Source organism: Pelodiscus sinensis, chromosome 4 (genome assembly GCF_052426305.1).
Source record: "Pelodiscus sinensis isolate ZL-2025 chromosome 4, ASM5242630v1, whole genome shotgun sequence".
Lineage (NCBI taxonomy): Eukaryota > Metazoa > Chordata > Testudines > Trionychidae > Pelodiscus > Pelodiscus sinensis.
Window position 1 is genome coordinate 101,158,201 of NC_143055.1, and position 26,428 is coordinate 101,184,628.

The 26,428-nt window shown below is 43.4% G+C and overlaps 1 protein-coding gene across 1 annotated transcript in view; it reads left to right on the top strand.

The window, feature by feature from the left end:
- SEC24D (SEC24 homolog D, COPII component) overlaps window positions 1-26,428 on the top strand; it is a 97,221-nt gene that overhangs the window by 15,993 nt on the left and 54,800 nt on the right. Inside the window, exons 7-8 of the mRNA XM_006112609.3 lie at window positions 3,813-3,924; window positions 4,402-4,529. Of these exons, the coding sequence (XP_006112671.3) occupies window positions 3,813-3,924; window positions 4,402-4,529 (240 nt within the window). The remainder of the gene's footprint in view (window positions 1-3,812; window positions 3,925-4,401; window positions 4,530-26,428) is intronic.

A 26,428-nucleotide genomic window follows, 5' to 3' on the forward strand; every position in this document is an offset into this window, starting at 1 on the left:
CACCTTCCCCTCCCACACCAGAGCCTGGGGGGGGAGGGTAGCTCTTTGATGGGGTACCAGGGTTGGTGGAGTGCCAGTGCGGGCTTCCTAATGCTGGGCGTGGGGAATCCAGGCAAGCCGGGGGCTGCATCCTGAGGTCTCCCACCTCTGTTTTAGATTGTTGAAAACAGTGGAGTTACTCTTTATTTACACATGTATGAGCAAAATTCTAATGAGTCCCTACAATGTTAAGGAAAATGCACAGTTTGAAATGTGTTTAATTTGTCAGCTGGTCATCTTCCCTGTTATTAGCAGTGGCGGCCCATCCATAGGCTCAAACTAGGCAGTTGCTGGTATAAGGACAATATTGGACCAGAGAAGGGGGAAAACAAGGTCCAGAGCTGAGGAGCCTTTGCTGAAGATGTGCTGATAGGTTTGCAAGTCTGTCACCTGTATTTGAGAGGGACTTCAGCTCAGGCATCTATGTTGATCACAACTTTGAAAGTGTGGGGAAACAAGAGGCTGAAAAGTGACTTGCTGCAGAGCAGAGGGCCAATATGGGAATCAGGATGAACACTTGGGGTTTCCTAGTTCATGGTGCTGTACTCAAACCACTCTTGTTAAATTAGGTTCTTACAGTAATTAGCTGTGTGATACATACTCTGTCTAGGGATATTAAATTGTTAACTCGTAAGCATGAGACTTACCTGAAGGCTTACCAGGTCATTGATCCTTGCTGGAAAACTGGCTGCAGCCAGCCATGCTAGGCTGGAGTGGCCCTAGTCACTAAAGGTTTGGTGCACCAGGCAACGGCACCTCATGGCTGCAACAGGACTGGCGTCAGGAACTCCTGGCCACGGTATAAATTCACAGCTGTGGCTGCAGTGGGGCCTGGTGGTGTGTTCTGAGATAAGACAGTTAACTGGTTAACCATTTTAACATACATAATTCTATCCATAGTATGTTTTAAAACACGTTTTCCTGTTCTGTGAGCAGTAGAAGATACGTAGGAACAGATCATGAATCACAGGAAACAGTGATTATTTTTCTGCTAAGCCTATTGACAAGTAAGATTTTCTAGATAGCAAGTTGCTGCTTTTGGTATTTTTGATTGCATATTAAATTGGAGTTCATTTTTCTTCTGAGTCTCAAATAGCATTGCTAGACTCCATTATCAATGAATAATGTGATTTATTTCCATCACTGGCATGCATTTTGAAGTTGTAGCATTACTGTAAGAGCCATTATTGCATTGTGCATTTGAACACTATGTTCTATGGATTGCAAATTCATTCTGTGAGCACTCTAATAGCTACTATGTCTGTTATTAAGAATAGCTTGCACTTAGGTTAAGGAGGAATACTTTTTGTTAAAATTGGCTATAATTGCAATATATCAATGTGTTACAATGTTCTAGTTCTTTACATCACAATGTCTTCAAGAAATTAGACAGAACTCTTTCTCTCCTCTTTGCGCATTTGTACCATAAAATAGTTGCAATATTTTATCTTGGACGTAAAATCATATATTTGTTACTTCAAAGATGTGAAAGGGTATGATTTCAAAATCACCTAAATCACTTAGGAACACAAATCCTGCTTGAGGGTTACTAGGACTTGTGTGCCTAAGTCGCTTTTATCCAGATTCTCAGTGGCATTTAGACACCTAGCTTGCACTGAAAGTTTGGAACCTAAATATATTTGAACATCTGGGTCTTAGATACTTGTGAAAGCCCCACACCAAAACCAGAAGTGGACAGACAGCTGCACTATTGACTATGCATCTGTAGACTCTCATGTGTATTTTCTACATGAGTATGTGGAAGGAAGAATTTACACTAAATAAATATATTCTTAATAATCTAGGAAGTACTGTGCAGCTCTTGGGGTGGGAGGCTAAGATTACTCCATTGATCAGTTCAGACTCCATTTGGGAGGTCCTCAGGCATGAATGAAGATGTGTAACAGTTGACACCATAGAGAAGAAACCATGAGGGAAAAGACTGTCTGTTGTTCACTTCAGGTGTAACTGTGACAATCTCTTATTTAAAAAAATTGAAGTGTTTTTATGACTAGCAAGTATAGGCATTGCCTTTTGATTGGTAAGTCATCTCACCATTCACCATTTTCCAGAAAGCAGGATAACATGTTATCCTGCTATCTAAAAAAAAGTCTTCTGTGGAATAATCTGATGTCTTCTTTCCTTACCATAGGAGAATAAACAAACTTGGTAGTAACAGCAATTTTTTTTAAGTTGTTAAATGGTTTGTTTTAGCAGCACTGTAAGGATCAGAACGACATGTTTAAAAGAAAGATCTGGGTCAGTGAATGCAAAAGGCAACGAACTAATTGAAAATGAGGGATAAGAATCTCTGTATGCGTGTTATGTTTATATTATAAAATTACAATAGTGTTGTCAGCTAAATGCTTTTTTACATATAGCCAGTGCTGATTGGATTTTCATACAAATGTTAGATTAATCTGTGCTCTGACAACATCTGTGAAACGCAGCATCTGTACTTTGTCAACAGCTAGTTCCAAGAATAATGATATATTTAGGTCAATTAACTCTTGAGAATATTGTTTACATGCATTTTTTGCAGAGCTCAGTCTGAAAAAGCTTCACTTTCTTCAGCCAATGGATTTTTTGGACTAAATAATCGGTTTGCCTTTCCTTTGTGCAAGCAGCCAGCAATAGGTACACAAGCTAAAGAGGTAGAGAAGAAGTCAAGCAAATGGAAGATTACAACCAGCTGTCTAAGAGACATATTTGAAGCTAACAATGTAATCCAGAAATGTTGTAGCAATTTAAACAGACAGAATTAATTACAGTGGGAAAGATTCAAAATGGTACCGGGCCCCAAAATGTTTCCCAGTGTATTCCAGATACCTTTTAATAACCGTCAGTGGGCTCCATCCTGATGTATTTGTCTGTATTTGTGCTGTCTGACAGTGACTTCATGAGTGTCCCAACTCGGAGGGCTGACAGAATTGCAGGGTCCTGGGCAAGATGGGGAGGGGCTCAGTTCCAAGCCTCTTGGAAGGTACAGGACTGGGACAGACAGCCTTCCTTTACCCCCTTTCCCTATCGGCAGGCCTGCTCCTAGCCCATGTTAAATTATAGAAGCAAGTTAAACTGCTATAAACCTGACTTAATCAAAGGTCAGAATATCCACACCGTCCTCTTCAGTTTAGCTAAAGAACAACTTTAGTGACATAGGCCCCAATTTGTATTGTAGATGGGGCTGAAGAAGCAATTTATGGCAGTTTTTGCATCAAGGGGCTACTTGTTTCTGTGTCCTTTTCAGGCGCAGATTTAAAACTTTACTTAGTGTGACAGTTTGCCTCCTGGAGGCAGACATTGCAGTAGAAGATCGACCAGGTTGACTTTTCTGCTGTTTGTTATTCAGGGAGAGAAGTCTCTCCCTTCAATGGAATAATTGCACTGAACTTGGAGGAGCGAACTTTGCTGATACTACTTCCCTATTAGCCCAATCCCCTGATTTTCCTGCAGTAGAGGAAATTGGGCATTGTCTGTCTGACGCTCTTGGTTTGCACATCATTCAGATATACTAGGACAAAGTTTAGTCCTAGGCAAATAGGAACCAAGAAGGGAATAAAGCAGTTATGGACACAGATATATGTATATAATTATTTTGATCCTCTTTGGACAATACACAGTACAATATACTCCTCATGTTCTATGCACACGTGTCTAAATAATGAATGCTATTTGGGTTACTTGGGCTGGGCAATATTTTATTACTCTTTATGAAATTGAGGAAATTCAGTCTATCCTATTTCATGTTTTTCTCTTTACTTCTGATTCATCAGATTCAAGTAATTGCAAATGATAAGGCTTCCAGAGGAGGTCAAATCTATGCTACAAACATCAGAGGCCAAGTTCCTCCTCTTGTCACCACAGATTGTATGATACAAGATCAAGGTAACTCTTTGTGTGATCACTTCAGGTTCTTTACTAGTTCAAATGGGGAAAAAAATTATCGACTGAAATTTTCAAATTTTGTTTCTTAAAATCATGTTTCCATGTCCATATTTAGGCACTCAAACAGAGATGGTGGCATAACTTTTAAAAACCACCAAAAGCTTCTGCACCTCTCATTAATTTCAATTGAATATTTTATTATTTACCAAGCAATGAAAATCCACTTTTCTTTAAGAACATAACTGAAAAATATGAATGCAGAATACTGTTAATTCGTGGAATCATAGGACCCTGAGAGGTCAACTGGTCAGTCCTGCCATGAGTGCAGGGAACTATGTATTATCTAAATCATTCCTTATTCATTCAGTTCATTATTTAAGTCAAGATTTCCTGCTTGTTGATTTAAAATGGTGATTTAAATTACTTTGATTCACATCAATCCACCCAACATAATCCTTGCTTGATATGTTATTGTAGGCAATGCCAGCCCACGCTATATTCGATGTACTGCCTACTGCTTCCCATCCTCTTCAGATATGGCCAAACAAGCTCAGATTCCACTGGCTGCGATCATCAAGCCTTTTGCTATTGTTCCACCAAATGAGGTAAGGGATCAATAAACACCTGTCCAGAGTACCTACTTCTGCATTTCTCGTATTAGGATTGATTGTGGCAAACTAAAAATTAAGCAGAGGCAGAGGGGCCAGTTGCCCCAGGGCTCAGTGATTCAAAAGGGCCTGGAACTCAGGCTGCTGCTGCTGCTGCTGCAGTAGCAGTAGCGGTGGCTGGAGCTCTGGCCCCTTTGAATTGCTGCCAGAGTGACAGAACACCACTCTGTGCGGCTCTGAGGGCTGAACGGAGGGAAGCCAGTGCTGTGGTCTGGGTGTTGCTGAGCGGTGGTTGCCCCCGGCCCTGCCCCTTCTGTCCAATGACCCCTTCCCCCCCCCCCCCCTTTCTGGGCATGTAGAGCCACTCACCCCCACACCTTGCCCCAAGGCGGCTGTTGGTCCTGCTGCATTTCAGGTAACTATTGCTGTATCCTCAGCTTCTGCGAGCTCAGCCAGTGCTGCTACTTCCATTCAAACTCCATGTGAGTACAGACAAAACCAGTGAAAGGTGACAGCCACAAAAAGTCTTTCAGTAATTACTCTCTTATCAGTACCAAAAGTCACTTGAAGTCTTTTTCTGTGTTTAATTGCCTCTCCTTACCCTCGCTGCTGTTTCTGTCCCACACAAACAGCTCCCAGCCTGTAAGCCTGCCAAGGCTGGGAGCCAGCAGCCCCAGGATCACCCGTTAAAGTTACCCATTCACATTCCTAGCTACAATGTGCCCATATGCTATTTCTGTAGACTTTCTTATGTGACTTGGAACAATTAAAGGATCTACAGTTCAGATGACAGTTGAACTATAAAATTGGTTGTTTACCAAGTCAGTGGCATAGCTGCCATTTGGTTTCCTTTTAATACTGGAGATACAGAGAGATAGATTTGCATTATGATGAGAAGAACTTTGAAAAGCTACATCATCTGCAGTGAGTCCATCATGATGATTATATTTTCTATATGGCAAGTGTCACTGATGTAATTAAAATAACATTTTAAAAGCTATGACCAATAGTTAGGTTCACTCACTTGCCTAATAGACCTCTGGGTGCAGCTTAAATAGTAAATACATAAATTATTATTAATCAGCATGCATGGCTCTTTGGGAACCATTGACACTTTAGGATGAATTCAGAATAGGATATACAATTCTCTTATTACAAGTTACTTTCTTAGTGGTCATTGTTGACAGGCTTATTTTTTGGATTTGATTGTGGTGACTATGGTGATAGCATCCAGTGGTGCTTGCTCTTCCCTTTTGGGTTCTGCTACCTAGAGCAGGGATTCTGATTCTATTATTTTTGCTATTGCTTGCACTGTGGAGTAAACCATCTTATTAGGCAATGCAGCTGAATGGGAGTTGCATATAAAGTCATCCTTCTCCTCTGCTCTCTTTTCAGCCTTTCAGTTGCTCTATAAATATTGAAAACGTGGATATATTCATCATGTTAAATTAAAATCTGAGATGGTTAGAATTGTGTGTGCTTCTTTCAGGGATGAATTTTGTCCAAGGATTATAGGTGTGGAGCCTGTATCTGGCTGGAGCAAGAGCCCTGCTTTTGGGGTACATGTTGGTACCAGCTAGAGAGTAAATCAGCTGGTATGCCTATTGAGAAAGCAGCAACTTCATACTTATGCTGTCTGGGATGTATAGACAGATGGCAGGGGAAACCATATTGATTCCTCTGAATGCAGCAGTTTGGTGATGATTGTGGGGGGTGGAAATGGAGATGACCAGGGGAGGGGAAGCATTTACAAGCATTCCTCAGCCCCTGAAGTCAGAATTGCTTTGTTCTTTATGCTCCAATTATTTGTAAACTTGTTTGGCCACACACGTGTGGCTCCTTCTCTTTCCAAAGTTTGTATTTGCAGAAAATGAGATGATAAATCCAGAATTCCTCATAGATAGGCTCTGCTCTGCACCCTGCTTTCTCCTTTAGGTCTCCGGTCCCCCTCCTTCAAGTCTGTTTCCCTCATCACCATTGCATAACCTCTCCACTCTCACTCTTTCCCTGCTCACCCCAGGGCTCCCCTCCACTCCTCCTTCACTGGTCTCTGCGTCTTCTCTCTGTCTCCCAAAAGCTCTTTTATGTCTGTTAGATTCCTGGCTACGCAGTCTCACCATGCAGCATATTAAGTTGCTGCTTTGATGGGTATAGGCAGCAGCAAGGTGTGTTGGAGATTTCTTTATCTACAGCACCCAGCAGCCAGTACCTTGATTTTCCTCTAAACTAAGCTTTTCTGATTTTCCCCCAAATTAAGAGGGTTCTTTCCACTGATGCCTAGAATACTCCCAGAAATTTTTTAATTGTCTGTCAAACAGGATGACTTTTGAACACCAGAGCCAAACAGAAATGCCCTCTGGTGTAGGGCTCACTTGACTTGACCAATAGCATAGGGGAGAGAGAGGTCTTGGAAACTAATTCTAGACTTTGAAGGGGAAGTGTTTAGGTCTAGGACCTCAGTGATAGTTTTCTCTGAAATGCTTCCGGTGCCACATGCAGGTCCAGCTTAGCAGAAGGAACTTCAGAGTCTCAGTGCACAGTTGAGAAGAGGATATAAGCTGATGAATAGAATTTGGAACTAAATTAGAAGGGCCAAGATATATTCCTAAAGAACAAGTAGCTAACCATGTAAAATGAAAGAGAAATTCTTTAAGTACGTCAGAAACGGGAGACTTGCTAAAAAAATTTAAATCTGCTGGGTCATCAGGGTTTTAGGGAGTAATCAAGGAAAATAAGGATGCTGCTAAGACTCTGAATGGTTGCATTGCCTCAGTCTCCACTGCTGAGGATTAGAAAAATACTTACTGTGAACCTGCTCTTTTCCAGTAGTAAAGATCATGTAGTACTCTGAGATTGAGGTGATGGAAATAGTAGTGCTGGAGTAAACTGATCATTTAAAATGCAACAAATTATCTTGTGAATGAGCTCAAATGTGAACTAGTTGAGCTGCTAACAGAAAATGTTAAGCTCTCATTGAAAGTAACCACTGATCCAGAGGATTGGAAATCAGAAAATGTTGTACGTATATTTAAAAGACTTTGTAGAGGTCATCTGGGAATTGTAGATCAGTAAGTCTTAAAATTGTACCTGGAAACTTTTTGAAAAGATAATTAAAATCAGATTAATAAGCTCTTTTTCTCCCCTTAACAAAAGGCTAATTACTGTAGACATTATAATATGATATCTATGCTAACTTCTTATTTATTATTTCTCAGACAAAACAGGTTCTTTATCTTTAATATACTGATTCCTATGATGTATGAAAAGCATATGTGATAGTTTGTTTGACGGGACTTATTTTTAGCTGGCATTGCTTTAGCAACAGATTGTAAAAATAAACGTAATTCTCTCAGTTATCATCATAGACCAGGTCTTCCATGACTTTGTTTTGGAGATGTACAAATGTTTCCAAAGCATGGATAAACCCTGTGATCTTTGTTTAACATTTAACGCTGTGTGCTATTAATATTATTTTAGTTAGAGAAGTACTTTCATTTAAAAAGCAAACACTCAACAATTCAAAAAAATTAAATATGAATTTTTTGGTTTTATAAATATAGGTGATTTAGCCTGTGTTTAGAGTTATTCTCTTATAACGGTCTCGCCCTATTTCACAATACTTCCTGATTGTGATATGACATTATTTACAGAAATATTTGCTGATGAACAAATAATTTAGTGGTTTTTTTAAATTTTCTTCCTTTCAAGAGAGTAAATCCTCTAGGTATTTGACAATATTACTATGGCATAACCATACAGAACTACAGTAACTAAAGTACATTAAATAGACACTTGAACTTGAACTAGTAATGTAAGCATCTAGTCGAGTTGTCGAGATGCAGCAAGGGGGGCCGAGCAGGAGCTGGTGCTGGGGGGAGCCAGCTTAAAAGCCAGTTCTCCCCAGCGTAGTCTCCGTAGTGCCGCCTGTCTCCTTCCTCCCCCCGTGCTGCTACCTCTATTAGAGACGGCAGTATGGGGGCAGGGGCAAGGGAGGCTGCCGCAAAGCAGCTTCTGCCCACTACTGGTCCAGGTTCACCATAAGCAGAGGCTTCCCCCACAGAGAGGGGTTGCTGGACCCAGTGCGAGTTGGGATTGATCAAGCCCGCTCAGTCCTGGCTCATGCTGGATCTGGGAGCTGCCTCAGCTGTGGCTCTGCATTTTAAATGTAGTAATAGGAGGGTGGCTCTTCCTACATTTAAAATGCAGAGCTGAAGCGGTCCCAGGCCTGACGCGAGGTAGGGCTGAGTATGCCCAGCTCTGTCCTGTCTCACGCTGGGTCCAGGAGCTACCCCCACTGTGGCTCTGCAGTGTAAATGTAATAGGGGCCAGGCTGCCTGTGCACCTGGGTCCTACTATGTTTAAATTCAGGGACAGGCAATCATTTTTGAATGGGGGCCACTTCAAGCATTTTTGAAGTGGTGGCAGGGCCTTGGACAGAAAGGGGGGAGCCTTTAAATAGCAGGAGTTGAAAGGGCTCATGCTTCCCCTGTGGCTCCCAGGCATCATGTTAGTGAGGGACAGGAGCTGCAAGCCCTTTCAATTTCTGCTATTTAAAAGGGCTTGCTGCTCCTAGCCTCACTGCCAGGGATGCTAGAGTGTTCCCTCTAAGATTTTCCTTGGGCTGGTTGAAATTCCTTATGTGCACCAATATTGAGATGTTATGTGTCTGTGCACCTACCAGTACAAACAAAAACCTTAGATATAAATGTGTATTTTAAGTAGTCTATAGGTGCGGAAGAAAATATATTAAAAGAAAAGATAATTAACAAGGAGCAATGCTTATGATTATTTAATATGAAATCAAATGAAAAGAAAATTAACACTGCCCATGGCTGAAGAGGTGGACTGTGTTCAGGAAAGCTCGTGATACTATTTATATATTTTTATTAGTCTCTAAGGGTATGTCTACACTAGCCCCCTAGTTCGAACTAGGGAGGCTAATGTAGGCATTCGAAGTTGCAAATGAAGCCCGGGATTTACATATCTTGGGCTTTATTTGCATCTTCCCGTCCGGGCGCCATTTTTAAATCCCCTTAGTCCAAACTAACTGCACGCGGCAGTCAAACATTAACTCAAACTGTTACATCTCGTGAAATGAGGTGTAACAGTTAACTCGAACTAAGGAGTTAGTTCGAGTTAACGTTTGACTGCCGCGTGTAGCCGCGGGCAGTTAGTTCGGACTAAGGGGATTTAAAAATGGCGCCCGGACGGGAAGATGCAAATAAAGCCCGAGATATGTAAATCCCAGGCTTCATTTGCAACTTCGAATGCCTACATTAGCCTCCCTAGTTCGAACTAAGGGGCTAGTGTAGACATACCCTAAGGTGCTACAGGACCATTGTTGTTCTTTAAGTTTTTAAGGTGCTTTTTTTTTTTTTTTTAATATAAAGTTACAGACTTAACAGTGCTACCCCTCTGAGAATTTGGAGTACATGTAACATCATCCTTTCTAACAGACAGATGCATGTTTCAAAGAGGTTGCGAAGAAGGTTTCATCCTACAAAACAGCATCACTTGCTACTTCTAACCCATAAGAGCCAGAACTCTTACCACATAGCAAAGACCTGGCCTTAATGCAATACAATTTATGATGTATTAATTACTAACATGGGATTTAAAAACAAATCATTAAGATCAGAGTTTTAGACATCTGCAGCAGTCAAAGCATTCTGTTAAAAGAATCTTTTTCTTTCTTACCTTAAGCTATTAACACCTCTTTAAACTTTGCTTGAAATGTCATCATGAAATGTGGTGTGCACACACACACACAGCAGGGAATTGTAACCCAGGGGATCCCAGTTCAGCCAGTTCCCCAACTGGAGGACTAAGGGAGAAGCAGGAAGTAGGGTTCCCAGGTGTCCGGTTTTGAACTGGACAGTCCAGTATTTGAAGGTTCTGTCCAGGAAACAAATTGAGAAAATACCAGACATTTTCTAGTTAGGTAAGTACTGTTATCATTAGGAGTATCAGAACGTAGTTGCATACTGCTTGGCTGGTAGACATGCCCAGTGTGTCTACCAGCCAGGCAATACACAACTACGTGGGTGGGGGGAGAATCCCTGGGGCTGGACTTGCTTGTGTTTTGCCGGGACTGTGCATGGAATGGGCAGCGCCCTGGGATCCAGGAGCAGCCCGAGGCTGGCTGCGGCAGCTGGCGCCCCGGGTGGGCCACATGATCTGTGCCCCCGCCTGCACGGCCGTCAATGGCCGTGATGTCATCATCGGGCGCCCGGGCCAGCGGCGCTCTAGGCAACTGCCTAGTTCGCCCAGGCTCACGGGCCGCCCCTGCTGGGATCTGCGTGCACCCATGTCAGTCCCGCTCCCCGCAGGCTGAGTCTGCCCCTGCCTCTATCCCCCCTGCCAACCCTGCTTCCTGCCAGCTTCCGCCCCTCCCCAATCTCCCCTGGCCAGCCCCGCTGCTCCCAACAGCCCCGCTTCCCACTGGCTGGTTCTCTCTCTCTCCTCCCCCCGCCTCCCAATCTCCCCTTGACCCCCTCCTGGGCAGCCCTGCTTCTTGCTGGCCAGCCCCTCTCCATCTCCCTTGGCCAGCCCCGCTGCCCCCAACCTCTCCCCCCCCCCCATCTTCCTCGGCCAGCCCTGCTGCCCCCTCCCCCCTGCCAACCCTGGTTCCCGCCAGCCGGTTCGCCCCCCTCCCCCAATCAGCCCCGCTCCCCTCCCAGGCAGCCTCTCCCCCCCCCCCATCTGAGATCAGGTGTGTCTGGTATTTTTTTTAAGCCAGCTGGTAACTCTAGCAGGAAGCAGGGAGGCGGCTACATTGTTAGCAGTTGACCAGGCAGGGGAGGATTTAGTAAAGAGGCAGAGAAGTTGAGCCCATCTGGGAGGCCTGTAACGTACCCAGCTTCTTACACGTGGCTGGTTGCAGGCAGTGAGGCAATGTTTGCTCCTCCCCTTCAGCAGCAGCTTCAACATGATCTAGGTCATATGTTCCCCCTGTGAGTACAGACCCTCCAGGGGGTGGAATAAGGAGTGGAAGGAGGAGGACTGCAGTAGAGGCTGGAGTCAGTACAGGCAGTCCCTGGGTTACGCGGATCCGACTTACGAACGGGGCTTTTCTCACCCTGGAGGACATGGGCGGCGGGACCCTCAGACGCGCCGCGGTCCCGCCGCCCGCGTCCTCCGGGGCGAGAAAAGCTGCTCCGCGTCTCCCTGGTCTGCTGGGGGACTAGGGAGACGCGGAGCAAAGCTGCGGAGGACCCGGGCAGCAGGACCGCGGCGCATCTCGGTCCCGCCGCCCGCATCTCCCTTGTCTGATGGGGGGGGGGGGGTGCAGCTAGTGCGCCCCCTCTCCCCCCCCCCCAGCAGACCAGGCTTTTCTCGTGGACGCCTGTGGTAGAGCAGCTGGAGCGCTGCCGGTTGGTCCTGCAGTGCTGCTCCTTGGCGCTACTGCCCTGGGCTTCCTGGAATCAGTTGCTCTGCCCTGGGCTTCCTGGAATCAGCTGCTGATCAGTTTCAGCAGCAGCTGACATGGGGACACCTGGGCTAGAGCAGCTGGGGTGCTGCCGGGTTGGCCCCGCAGCGCCGAGGTGCGGCGCTGCGGGGACCTACCCGGCAGTGCCCGAGCCGCTCTGTCTCAGGTGTCCAGATTCAGCTGCTGCTGAAACTGATCAGCGGCTGATTCTAGGAAGCCCGGGGCAGAGCAACTCTGCCTCGGGCTTCCTGTAGTCAGCCGCTGGTCAGTTTCAGCAGCAGCTGAATCTGGACGCCAGTTCCAACTTACGTACAAATTCAACTTAAGAACAAACCTACAGTCCCTATCTTGTACGTAACCCGGGGACTGCCTGTACAGCAGGAAGCTGCTGCTGTTTCTGGTTGAGGAGCAGGAAGAAGCGAGCGTCTTCCCCCTTCCCCAGCATGAGCTCTGTATCTGCCCCAGGGAGCTCTGAACCTCAGCGTGGGTTCAGAAAAGAGCTGGGCAGCCACGCCAGCGTGCACCTTACAGGGAACCTTGCGCTAGAGGCCTTTCAACTGCCTCTGTTTAATGGGCTCATGCAAGTCCTTTAAATAGAAACCGTTAAAAAAGGGCTCACTGCTCCCACTGCTGGCATTGCCTGGAAGCTGGAGACACGCAAGCTCTTTAAATAGAAGCAGTTTTGAAAGGGTTCACGGGGCTCTGGCTCCGAGGCAACGCTCTAGTGGGCAGAGCCAGGAACAGCCATGTGGGCTGGATCAAAGTCCTGGGAGGGCCGGATCTGGCCCACTGGGAGGCTTTTGCCCACCTCTGTTTAAACTGCAGAGCCACAGCAGGAGTAGCTCCTGGACCCAGCGCAAGCCAGGACAGAGCGCCAACCCTAACTGAGTAATTGTGTAGTTGATACAATTTGTATCGACTACATGATTAGCCAGTTACCCACCTCTTAACATCCTTAACTCACACCAGTAGTACAGCAGTGGTCTTGTCAAAGGAAACCCCTAAACAAGGAATAGAGTTACTTCCCGTAAATGAAGAAACTGTCTCTGAGCTGGAAGCTGGTTATTTTTTCAATTAGATCAGTATTTCTCAAACTATGGTCTGTGGAGCCCAGGGCTCCGCGAGACATCTCCAGGGGCTCCGCGAGGTTGACAAACTGGAAACATCGATAGGTACAACACATGCAATCAGTGGACCACTGGGGCTCCGCATGAATTTTTACGCCTGTAAAGGGCTCCAGAGCCCAAAAAGTTTGAGAACCTCTGAATTAGAGAAATTTAGAGGAAGTTATTGGCCTCAGTCTAGTTCATCTAGAAGGAGAAGCCATGTTTGTAGAAATAAAAAGGATTAATAAATCAACTTGGAGCCACACCATGCCCAGTCGATTTCCTTAGAAAGGTCCAATGTGAATGCTAGTAAGCGAGAAGGTGGTGCGTGTCAAGTAAGGTGTGTAATAGTAACAGGAGAAAGTAAGGTAGGAGGTAAGAAGTACGTTGTAAATGTCACTGCATCAAGAGCACACTTGTAATTCCTGTAGCTGATTTTAAACAGCGAAGTAAACTGCAGTTTTATTTTGTCCCCCATCCCTGCATTCTTTTAGTTCTAAGTGGGCCTGTTTCTCTCTCTTGTTTCATACAGTAATAATACCTAGCTCTTTTATCTCTCACAATTTCATACATCTGTTTGGTTGGTAGGCTTCCAGCTTATACTTTTTGGTTCACGTCCTGTGAACACTGTTGCTAGGGTACAACGCCTGTTCCTTTTCCTATTTTTTCTAGACCTTTACAAAGAGCCTGGAAAACAGCCCAGCTCCAGAATTCCTGTTTTGCAGCCTCAGTAGCATCATTTTCCATTTTAGAAGTTCCCTTTGGGTAGTGTCATATCAGTTGCCATGTTGAAATTAGCTGGCTTGTCAGAGATCATTGTCAGGCATGTCAGCACTATGTCCATTCTAGGGATGTTAAATTGCGGATTATCTGCTGATCGAGTAGTTGATGGACTTTCCATTGACTACTTGATTAGTTGATAAGGGGGCAAACTACAGCGCTGAAGCGGGGTTAGTTCCCAGCTCGGGAGCTAACCCTGCGACAGCTCTGCCTTTTAAATATATTAAGAGCTGCTTGACTTTTCATATATTTCAAAAGCAGGAGGACAGAGGGGAGGACCTGTCTTGCTCCTGGTCTCCCTGGAGCCGGTGCTTGGAGGATCCGGCTTTTAAGCCCGCTCCTCCCAGAACCAGCTCCTGCTCCCTCCTCTCCTCCCCCACCCCATCTTGCTTCCTATCTCTGATAGAGGAAGCAAAGGGGGGGGGGGAAGCAACTAGTCGAGTCACTTATCGGGTAATCAACTAGTCGCTTACATCCCTAGTCCATTTATTGACTGCTCATTCCTGTCTTTGTCTGGAGACTTAATAGATTCCCCCCAAAACTCACCTTTTTCAGTGCAGTCTCTCTGGCTTGTCTTAGAAGAGGCAGCAGATTTAATACAAGGATTGTGCTGTGCTTTGAAAAGTAGAAAGAACAGAGCTGTTCTCAGAGTCAACTGTTCTATTGTCTTCCCAGCTAATAAAGTCTGAACAACTCTGTCCAAAAGGGACTGGCTCTCTTATAGGTAGTGTTCCTCCAAACAGATATGATGCAGGCAGAAAATTACAGTTGAAGGATTTATTAACCTATATACAAGGCCAAAAGCTTAAAGCATAAGACAGATGAAACAGACAAAATTCACATGGCTGAGTTGATCACGCCAGTAGAAAGCTTTGACATAGCAGACAATAATAAGCTTTAAGAATTTTTTCTGAAGGACTGGAAGGAAGGTTGCCCATCTGGCTCCCTGTCAGTTTATTTTAAAATGTCATGCCCTTTTTCATATTGGTTTATGTGAGAGTTGACTAGTGACTTCAGTATGTGCTTGGGACATTATATCATTAAGATGCCTTTCCTCACCCTCACTGTTACTGAGAGGCTAAAGCGTGTTCTTAGTCGTTAGGGGAATCTGACCTTTTCCTATATGCAGGAAATTAATTTGTCTGCAATAAAGTTTAGCTCTGGGTTATTCAAGATCTCTTCACATCCCTTGAATTCAAATGAAGGTAGCCATCATGCAGAAATTTTCCTCCTGCCCTTGTCTAAAGATTCCTTCTCTCGTGCTCAGATTCTAGAATAAAGGCAACAGTAATGGAACCAGGGACCATGTAACCTCTGTTCATCTCCATTTTTCCCTTGTCACAATCAGGATCTGAGACTCTTGTTAAATGACAAACATTTCCAACGTTCCATTTTCCATTTTGAGAGATCTCCCCCTCCCTCCCCCCCTCAGCCCCCCGGAGTGACTCCTTCAGCCTACAGAAAGGTGCTGTCAGTGTGGGGCGGGGGGGGGGGTCATTTTCTCTAACCAAGAGCAAAGTCTAGGCCCTCCCTAGCCTCAGGGACTGGCATGTCCAGATCCTTACCACAAAGCTTTTCTTTAGTGCTAAAGATGATGAAGATGATCCAGTGATATAGTGTTCTTGGATTTTCAAAAAATCCTGATAAGGTCCCTCACCAAATGCTTTTAAGGAAACTAAGTGGTTATGGAGTAAAGAGGGAATCGGGTCTATTCATGGATCAGTAACTGGTTTTAATGGTAGAAAACAAAAGTGTGTGAGGAAACAATCAGTCTTCCAAGGACTTGTGCTGTTCAATGTATTCCTTAATGATCTGTAAAAGTGGCAACATTTGCAAATGGTACGAAATTTTCAAGATAGTTAAATCTAAAACTGATTGTGAAAAGTTACAAAGGGATCTCAAAAAAGTGGGCAATTGGGAAACAAAATGGCAGACAAAGTTCAGCGTTGACAAGTGCAAAGCAAAGCACATTGGGGGGAGGGGGAGGGGAAATCCCAAGCTGAAGTCAAAAAGCCAAACAGAATATTAAGACCTTTTAGGAAAGGGATAGGAAAAAGGATGGAAAAATATAATGTCGTTATCTGCATCCATCATACACTATTGCCTGGAATACTGGGGGCAATTATGATTGCCCCAGCTCAGAAAAGATATAGTCAAAGTGGAAAAGAGTACAGGAAGAAAAATCAAGCGTATGGAACAGAATCCATATGAAAGAGTAAAAATCTTAGGGCTGTTAATCTTGGAAAAGAGATGATAGGGGCAGGTAATAAAAGATCTATAAAGTCATGAATGGTGTGGAAAAAGCAACTACAGAAATGTAATTTACTCTTTTCCACTATCCATAAATCAGAGGATTAAATTAATATGCAATAGATTTAATACAAACAAAAGGAAGCACTTTTTCATATAATGCACATTTAACCTATGGAACCCTTACCATAGGATGTTATGACCAAAAGGATAACTAGGTTCAAAAAAAGAATTGTATAAGTTCATATAGAATAGGCCCATCAATGGCTACTAGTACAGATGGTCCGCAGTTCTGGTGCTTGAGGCTACCCAAACCTCTGACTGCCAGAAGCAAGGAGTGAGAGATTTAGATGGATCTTTCAAAAATTACCCTGTTTTAGATTTTCCTCCTGACGTTTTGGTACTGGTCACTGTTGGAGACAGGATACTGGGCTAGATGGATCATAGGCCTTACCGAGTATGGCAGTTCTTACGTTCTGAGAGTTGCTATTTATATACCTTATTTTCCCAGCATACATTGCTTCTGAGCAGAAACCTGGAACAGAGTAGTGCTAGTCTCAGGGGTTTCCTTTATAAGGCATATACCCGCTCTGAGTCCCAGTTTGGAAGTTGAAAAGAAGCAGTGAGAATGGCGGTCCTCACTTAAGTCTGAGTTTCCTAAGCTCTCAGGAGAAATATTTTCTGGAATGTACTGTTTATGGGGCACAAAAATGCCTCTTATCAGTACAGACCTTCAGAGTCAAAGTGAGAAAGGGATGTGGCCCTTATAGCTGTTAGACTGTGGATGAAGATTGATGAATAGAGTCTAAAGCATAGAAGGGAAACCTTTTGTCTGCAAACTGGATCATTCTAGAGTTTTATCTGGTGTTGGCGGCGATTGGCGATTAATGTTTTATTTTATTTTAATAGTCAAATAGAGATGATTTTCCATGTTAAATTTACTTATCTATTGGCTAAGGAAGTGATGAGGGTGCAGAGAAAAACTCCCCTTTGAAGAAATTTATATCTTTTAGGAATATTTTGGAGAAACACTAGCTGTTTTTTGTTGTTAATGTATAAAACAGATATTAGCATCCCTCTTAAGCCATAGAGAGTGTTCTGCTTTGGCTGAAACAGATTGACAGTGGATTCCCATATGCTAATCATAAACTTTTTCACCGTCTAAAATACCAGTTTTGTTTCCTGACAGTTTAAAGACCCTATCTATCAATCAGAATTATTTTCCTATTCTCAATCTAAACAACTTTAACTGTAGAAAAAGAATAAGGAATTGTGATATTAATAGTTACTGAGTAGCAATGTGTTGATTTTTTTTAATATAGTTTGAGTTACTAAGATCAAAATTATTCAGAGGGTTTTTTAAGAGATAATCTGTAACTAAAATAGCTGTTGGAATAACCTCTGTCCCTGTGCATGTGAATTTCTCTATGCAGACATCACCATCCGGAAAAGGGATAAGATTCTCCTCTTCTTCACTTGCCAAAGTTGATCATAGCAACAGCAATAAATTAAACAATGTAACTTTGTGCAAACTCTGACACTAAGCCTTAAGGGACATGACTCAGTTTCTACGGTAACATTATATACTATGAGCAGAGTGTTTGACACACCGTTTTTACTAGGATTAAGATGGCAAGTTTATAGCATTTTATTTTAAAACTGAAACACTATTTCACCTATTTTGAGTACATGTATTATTCATTGCTGTACACTTCTTGCACCATCACAGTTTAAGAGTAATAACCCTATAGGCTCCATGAAAAGGATTGACTTCTTTTGATGTTGATGAATAAGCAGCTGACCTTGATTTTTATAGTCTGGTGTTTACATTTTATTGAATTTTTCCTTTAGGTCACACACACTTCTGAAGAGCGTAATTAATAAACATGTCATTTGTTACACTAGGAATAGGCATCTTTAGTGGTTGCACTTGACTGTCAGATAGACATTACATCAGATTGCATTTAGGGCCAGATCATGGCTGGTGGTACCTCAGCCCTGCAGGGAAGTAAGCCCTTAGTCCTTTCAGGATTTTAGCTGCATCTTGGTTCCAGTTGTGGTGGGGGAAGCAGGCCTCATGACTGCATTTTCCATGGAGAAGGACTAGGAATGATGATTGACTCCTTTACTGTCCCTCCAACCTGCTGGCCGGCAAAGCCAACAGAGCATGGTAAGTAATCCACATAGGAACAGGGTGGTGCAAATTACTCCTGGTCCCCAAAGTAGAGGGGCATCAGGGCAGATTGTGATTGCGTAACAGTTCCTTGCTGAGGCTCCGAAGATGGTGGCAGAGCACCACACTGCCCCTCTTTCGAGCCACACTACCATGCTGCCTGTCACTTGGGCTCCTAGTAAAATATAACAGAAAGGAGAGAAGCAGTAGATGAAACATTTCCAATATCTGCAAAGTGTGATGGGGCCTGGATCCTATCTGGGGCCTCTGTGTCACTTCAGAACAAGTATTAGTCAAACAAAAATTCACTAATCTTACCAAGTTGGGTGCTTTTAAATTGACTACCAATTTTTATGTCAAAACCACAAAAATTAAACTGCTCCTTTTTATGGGAAATTAATGCCTTGATTTAATGTCTCTTTAAAGACATTAGCTCAGATCTGTTGAAGCTTGGAAACCAGTAAGTTCTTCAGTATTTTCTGAATAATTTTCTTCTTCTTCTTTCCAAATACTTAAATGGCAGATGTAAATGATAACTACTGGCCATGTTACTGTACCTGGCCTTCGGCAGTTGGAGCCTACTTTGACTTTATTCCTATTCCACTGCCCCCAACCATTTCTTCCAGTGGGAATGGGAATCTCATAACACTAGTCTTCAAATCACATTTTCAAATCATTCCCCTCTGTTGAAAGCACTGTTGTGAAACCTATCTCTAGTTTTTTAAGTACAATTCACTATTAAAAAGATCCTTCTGGCATGGATCCGTGTATAGTCAATAAAATATAGTTTTCCTAAAAAAAATAAATAAATCTCAATACCATCCCCCCATAATGAGAAGACCAAATCCAAAAGGGAAACAATCCAGTGTTTGCAACAGGAAACATGGAGTGAAACCTCCCTCCATTCATCAGCCCTCTGCTGATGCTATAATTCTTAGATCGGGTTGGCTGCTGTTACAAAATATCCTGGATATCCACAGAAGAAGGAAAAATGTATGCTTGAATATCTATAGCATGCCCTTAGCCTAACTGATTGCTACATCTTGAGATCCAAGTTCATTTCTAATTCTTTTGGGAAAGGTGTTATTGACTGTTATGTTTGGCCCTCTCCTTTTGTGGCATCCAGTCCCGATGAAATAGCACTCTTAAACTCACAAAGTTACATTTAGATTTATTAGAAAGCATAATATTGTGTTCCTCCCAACCTAGAAGAGCACATTCCACAAGCACCATGTGGAGTGTTGCTTGATTGACTATCTTAGGGTCATTGCACAACCCATTAGAAATGGTAACAGCTGTCTTTTGTGTTTAATCATCTTTGACCTTCATAATAGAATTAATGTGTGGGTTTATGTTAGTACATGTATTGGGCTGAACCAGTATTTCAAATTACTTTTGTTCCATTTTTCCTACTTTACCAAGTACATGATAAATCTATCTTTGGCACACTGACACAGATATTTGCTGAGAGCAGACAAAAGAGACTTCTGTTTTGTCTTTGAGGAGCTAGCAGTGTTTTACTTGGAGCTTAAACTCTGAATCATTCGTTCATCTTAGAAACTCCTAGGGTCCATATGTAATGATCTGCATAGAATACCATTTTGAAGAGAGAAGCACCTCCTCTCACTACATTTACTGCTGTAAATGGTACTAAACCAGATATATTTGTCAGCTTTGTGCTGTTTATTAATGGGCGTCTAGATTGACACAAATCAAAATTCCCTCTCTCTAATTCAGACCTGTTTTATTGTGAACATAAGAACGGTCATACTGGGTCAGACCAAAGGTCCATCTAGCCCTGTATCCTGTATTCTGACAGTTCCCGATGCCAGTTGCCCCAGAGGGAGTAAACAGAACAGAGAATCATCAAGTGATCCCTCTCCCGTCATCCATTTCCAGCCTTTGACAAACCGAAGCTAGGGACACTATTCCTACCCATCCTGGCAAGTAGCCATTGATGGATCTAACCTCCATGATTTTATCTAGTTCTTTTTTGAATCCTGTTAAAGTCCTGGTCTTCATAACATCCTCTGGCAAGGAGTTTCACAGGTTGACTATGAGCTGTGTGAAGAAAAACTTCCTTTTCTTTGTTTTAAACCTGCTACCTATTAATTTCATTTGGTGACCCCCTAGTACTTATGTTATGGGAACAAGTAAGTAACTTTTCCTTATTAACTTTTTGAATGATAGTCATGATTTTATAGACCTTTATCATATCTCCCCTTAATCTCCTCTTTTCTAAGCTGAAAAGTCCCAGTTTTTTAAATCTCTCTTCATATGGGACCCATTCCAAAACCCCATATAATTTTTTTGCCCTTTTTTTTAACCTTTTCCAATGCCAATATATCTTTTTTGAGATGAGGCAACCACATATGTATGCAGTATTCAGGATGTGGGTTTAATAATATGGATTTATTATAGAGGCAGTAAGATAGTCTGTTTTATTTTCTATCCCTTTTTTAATGGTTCCTAACATTCTGTTTGCTTTTTTTGACTGCCACTGCACATTGAGTGGATGTTTTCAGAGAACTATCTACAATTATTGTGAAATTCTTGTAGCCGGTAAAGCTAGACTACATTCCTACAATCAGCAACTTCTGTATACAAACTTCCTAGAATCTGCCTCTTTGTCGTCTTCTTATTTACTATTCTGTATTGTGGTAGCTCGTAGGAGCCCCCATCATGAACCAGGACCCCCATTGTGCTAGGTTCTGTACAAACACAGAACACAAAGACAATCTCTGCTTGAGTTTTGATTGTTTAAAAATGCTGACATTTTGAAGGTCTTGTCCCCCACAGTTCCTTGATTATCATCTCACATTCCATTTTCACCCTCCTGCTTCTACCATCAGTTAATCCTGACTGTTGACCTTCACTTGAGATGCAGCATGTTACTACATCCAAATAACTATCAGTGCTTCAAAGCTGAAAAGTAGTTGGTGAGCCCTTTGTTGTTAACTCTTAATGTATCCTCTTTGGAATCCATAGGCATAAGAATTTGTACTTGGTGTCAACACTGAGCATTTTAGTTTTTGCTCTATCGAGGTGGTACAGTACTGTCACATTAAATAAATGAGCTGATCTAAATAGGAAAATCATATCTCCTCTGCTGGAAAAGGTGGTTTGGTGGTAATATAAATAGCATTTTAATTTTTTGTAATAATATACAATTTACAAAAATTAATTTATTTGCGGTACTCCTTTGTACATTTTGAGATTTGATCTTGCAATTTCCTGTTTGCTCACTGTATTATGCATCTGCACTGATCTGTTTGTCCACTTGCACTTGCAAGTCCTTGCTTGTAGCCCCATCAGAAAAGAGGGAGTTATGTCTAGGTGAAGCCCTTATGGGCCTGGATGGCACTCTGATGCTATAGAATTGGGTCATATGCTAAATTGCTTCATATTAAATCCTTGTAGGAGTGGCGCCAAGAACACTGATAGCTCTCAACATGTGACAAACATCAGTAATAGGCCAAATCAGTTCTGGCTTCAGAAGGAATTTTGTCTGAGAGAGATGTAGAATGTAGTTTGCTAGTAACAGCGCAAAAGGAAATGCTTGTCATGACGCTTTTATGTGAACCATTAAAGCAAACTCCAGGCCAAAAGATTATTGTAAACTGGTTAATCTTTCCCAAAAATAAATTCCATGTGATAGGTCAAAAACTGTTGTGATATGTACTCTGCTTAAAATACATGTAGTTAATTTGAAGCAACAGAACACTGACTTACATCTTTTAAAGTTCTGACTATAGCACAATAAAGTTTCACTTCTGCTTAACTTAAATAAGGATGGTCATACTGGGTTAGACCAATGATCCATCTAGCCAGTATCCTGTACTTCAGAGAATGAACAGAACAGGGCAATTTTGAGTTCTCTGTCCCTGATCATCCAGTCCCGCCATCTGACAGTCAGAGGTTTAGGGACCAGGAGTGTTGGGTTGTGTCACTGCCCGTCTTGGCTAATAGCCATTGATGGACCCCTGACCTCCGTGAATTTACCTAATTCTTCTTTAAACCCAGTTATACTTTTGGCCTTCACAGCATCTCATGACAATGAGTTCCATGGATTAAATGTGCATTGTGTGAAATTGTCATTTTATCTGTTTTAAGCAGCTGTACTAATGAACTATAGATATTTATTTGAAATTTTTCCCCCCTGTAGTAAACTTTGTTCTCAGCTGTGGGGCTTTTTGGGTGTGTGTGTGGGTTGGTTTTTCTTTTCGTGTGGGGTTTTTTTTTGTGTGTGCTTTGTAAACCTATGAGGGCATATCAATTTATACATCAGTCTTAGAATGTTCTGTCTGATGTCTGTAGCTCTGCTGAACTTAGAATATCATTTAAACTGAAGTGACAATGATACATGACCTCAAAAGAGCTGCACATCAGCATGGTTCCCCAAAATACACTCTAAGGGGTAGCTGCACTGGTTTCAATAATGAGATGTTCTCATTCTTTAGAAACAGTAATCTAACATGTTTGGGTGCTTATGTCCTGGAAGAGTGGATTCCCCAAAAGTAGGTGATTTCAGAACGGCATGTCACCCTATATGTTTGTCCACTGAGAGATGTCACTGGGGAAAAGGCAACTTGTAATATAAAGTATGAATTGAAACATTGATCTGAGAGTGGTGAGTAATTTGTGATTGCCACGCTTACAAGCAGGATTTTGAAAAATAGCAATTCTTCTTTGTATATATTGCCAAACATTTGTATTTCTTGTCAAATGCAGTCAGGCTTTCGAAGTGAGGCCCAAGATACTACACATACTTGGTAACTTGTACATAGTAATCTGTGTTCATGAATGGTAGGAGCATCCAAACTTATGTATGAAATTGAACTAATTCTGAAAGTCTGGCTCCTAATGCTAATTTTCACTATAGTTATGGAGTTATGTTATTATGTATGATAAAGGAACAGCTAGGAAGTCTTCTCTGAACCTGATGAGCAGAACAAGGCAGATGGCAGAGACTTACATATTTATGTAAGTTGAATTCATATTCACATCTACCAAGACAGACTGGGTAGCATGCTCTCTATACCAGGGGTTGGCATCCTTTTCAAATGAAAGAGCCAAACTACATCAAAATTCAGAAAAAGTAGTCAGCAAAGAGCCATATAACCATGCCCATTTGCATGACTGAAAATATACAATGTAATATTATTGGTAATTAACATAATGATTAATACTAGCATAAATGAAACATTGTACTCACAGACTTTATTGATTGGGACTTCTGCTGCTGCATCTTTTCGCACAGTTCTTTGAAGTTTACATCATAACTGGTCAAATCCAACTTCATGCAAGCATTCAGGCTGTCTTCTGTCAATCTTATGTCAGGGGGCTAGGGATGTGGGGGAGCAGGAGTCTGGGTTGGGGTATATGAGGGGCTTAGGGCAGGAGATTGGGTGTATGATGGACTCAGGGCACAAGGCTGGGATATGTGGAGGTGCAGGAGTGTTATGGCAGGAGACTGGAAAGGTGCGAGTATGAGGGGGTCAACACAGGGGGTTCAAGTGGATGATGGATTCAGGGTTGGGGTGTGCAGGAGTGTTATGATGCTGCAACCAGATTGGGGCTGGGCCCCAATTGGGGGTTTGGTGGCCAGGTTTCATTTTTAACTACAGTAAAATATTTACTTTACTCTGGGAGCAGAAGGGGTGGGAGGATGTCTTGATTTATGGCAGGGGTGGAGAACCTTTTTTAGGTCGGGGGCCACTGACACACAGAAAAATCAGTTGGGGACCACACAAGTGAGAACCTAAAAAACCCCTCAAAATCCCCCAACCCTCCCTGATGTGACCCCCCCCCCCCCCAACTGAAACACCTCACTCCCCTTGTGCTCCAAACCCATAGTAGGGGGAGGGTAGGAAGGACTGAGGTTCAAGGCCTCAGGCCAGATTTACTCTTCTGGAGCTCCACAATTAGTGGATTTTGTGGACAAAAATGAGGGGTTAAGTGTTCAAGACAGAGCTGCCAGTAAATGGGATAGGGATGGGAGTGCAGGATCTGGGCAGGAGGAGGTAGGGTGTAGGAGGGGGTGAGTACGTGAGGTCTGGCTAGGGGGCAGGCTGCCTGGGCAGAAGAGGGCTTGGGGGTAGGCTGCCTGGCAAGGGGGCAGGAAGCTGGTTGCCTAGCCAGCAGGTGCCTGGGCACAGGGCAGGGAGGGAGGGGGGGAGGATTCTGGCCAGTGGAGATTCTGACCAGGGGGCAGAGGGCAGGGGGTGTCTGGCCAGGAGTAAGGAGGTTTCTGGTCAGGGAGCAGAGGTCAGGAGGTATTTGGCTGGGGGTGGGGGAGGTGAGTAAGGGAATGGGAGGGCCTGAGCATGAGGGTTTGGGGGCACTTGTTTTTGTGCCACATGGCAGGCACAGTGTAACACGCCTCCTGCTCCCATTTGCCAGATACTTCCAGGAAGGATTCTCAGGGGAAGCCTCCAGTGAAGTGCTTCCCGGAGGACAAAAAAGGGCGGTGCGCATGGTGCCATTTTGGCCGCTTGTTTCCCACATGCGGAAACAAGAAAAAGAGCAGCACACTAAGACATTTTTTGCTCCCCTTGTTCCCGGCACACTGGATCTGGTGGGGAGACTCGTGGCTTTCTCCTTCAGCAGGAAGCTGACGCAACAGTCTTGCAGGAGGGCCGTAAGGCTGTAGCACCAGTGTGGGCTCCCTGCTTGGGGTGGGGGCAGAGAGAAAGAAGGTGCTGAGTTGGGGCTCCAGAAGAGCCATATCTGGCTCCCTAGTGAGCCATAGGTTGCCAACCCCTGCTCTATACATTTCGCTGGTTGGATGGTGCACAGAGAGAGTTTCCCTCAACATTCAGATTCTGCCTCCTTTTCCCCTATGCATGTCTCTTATTCTTCATGGATGTCCCACTCCCTTGAAGGGGCAGTGAAGGTACCAGTGCTACACGTGTAATGTACCAATGTAAAGATATAGTTCAGTCACCATCTGCCTAGACGCAAGGACAGTGGTTTAGGGCCTAATTTTATAGTGAATGGCCTAACCATAGTGAGAGCAGTAATTCAGCATGCTTCATGTCAGTGGTGAAGCCTTCTTTTTTTTTTAGAATGTGTGAGAAATCTGATTTTGGAATTATGCCACCAGTGTCTCTAGGGCTGGTTTAATATTTCATTGAGCTCTGAGAGAATCTGAACATGGTTATTTTCAAAATAAAGCTCACGTTAGGACTAGTGATGGATTAAGTTAAGTTTTAATGGCTCAGCTGATCCAGGTCTTGCATTCCAGCAGGGCCCTCATGTTCCTTGGAGTGGCATGCCACACTGTACCTATCCCTTATGCCCTTCCCCTTCACTTTTACATAAACAGGACCTCGAGTCCTATCAGCAGCCTTTCCTTCTGGTCAAGCCAAGCCAAATATAGGCTATAGACTAGAACACTAGCTTTGCTCATTGTTACTGATATTTATATTATGTTGATGTCCAGAGGCCCACAATCAAGAGAAGAGGTTCCCATTTGTTTTTGTTTGTTTGAAGGAGCTTCTAAAAGGTTTGAAATCTAGAAGCCTCTGTTAATTGGCTGAGCCTCAGTCAGGGGGAGGGGCTACCAGGGCTTTATAAGCTATGAGTCACCAGGGAGCTTGCGACCTGGAGCAGCTAACAGTGAGTTTGGAGAGGGAGTTTAGAGGGGGAGGTTAGAGGGCACTAGTGACTTCTGACCTTCTTTAAACATTACTTTTATAATAATCTATATTCCAGACATTTAATAAGAAGCCCAATTTATACTTAAACTTATTAAAAAAAAAATGGAGACAGAAGCCCAGCAGCAGAGTGGGGGCTATCCTGTTTATTGCGTTGAGTGTAACATGTATGATTACCTGCCCTGTGGGTGGGTGGCATACGTATGCACCCGTTGCAAGGAGCTCCTGACCCTCAGAGGCCGAGTTCAGGCTTTGGAGGCCAGGGTGGCTGAACTGGAGGAGCTAAGGGAGGTAGAGAGCTACATGGATGAGACTTTCCGGGACACTGTAGTACTGTCCCACCTCCGGTCTGAGAGCCCCAGTGCTCTTAAAGAGGATGAAAGTCTCAAGGGAACAGAGCATTCAATGGGAACAGAGGGAAACCATCCAGTAGTTGGGACCCTCCTTCTAGAGGATGTTGTGGTATCCTCTCGCACTGAGGATACCTCTAAGGGGGAGGG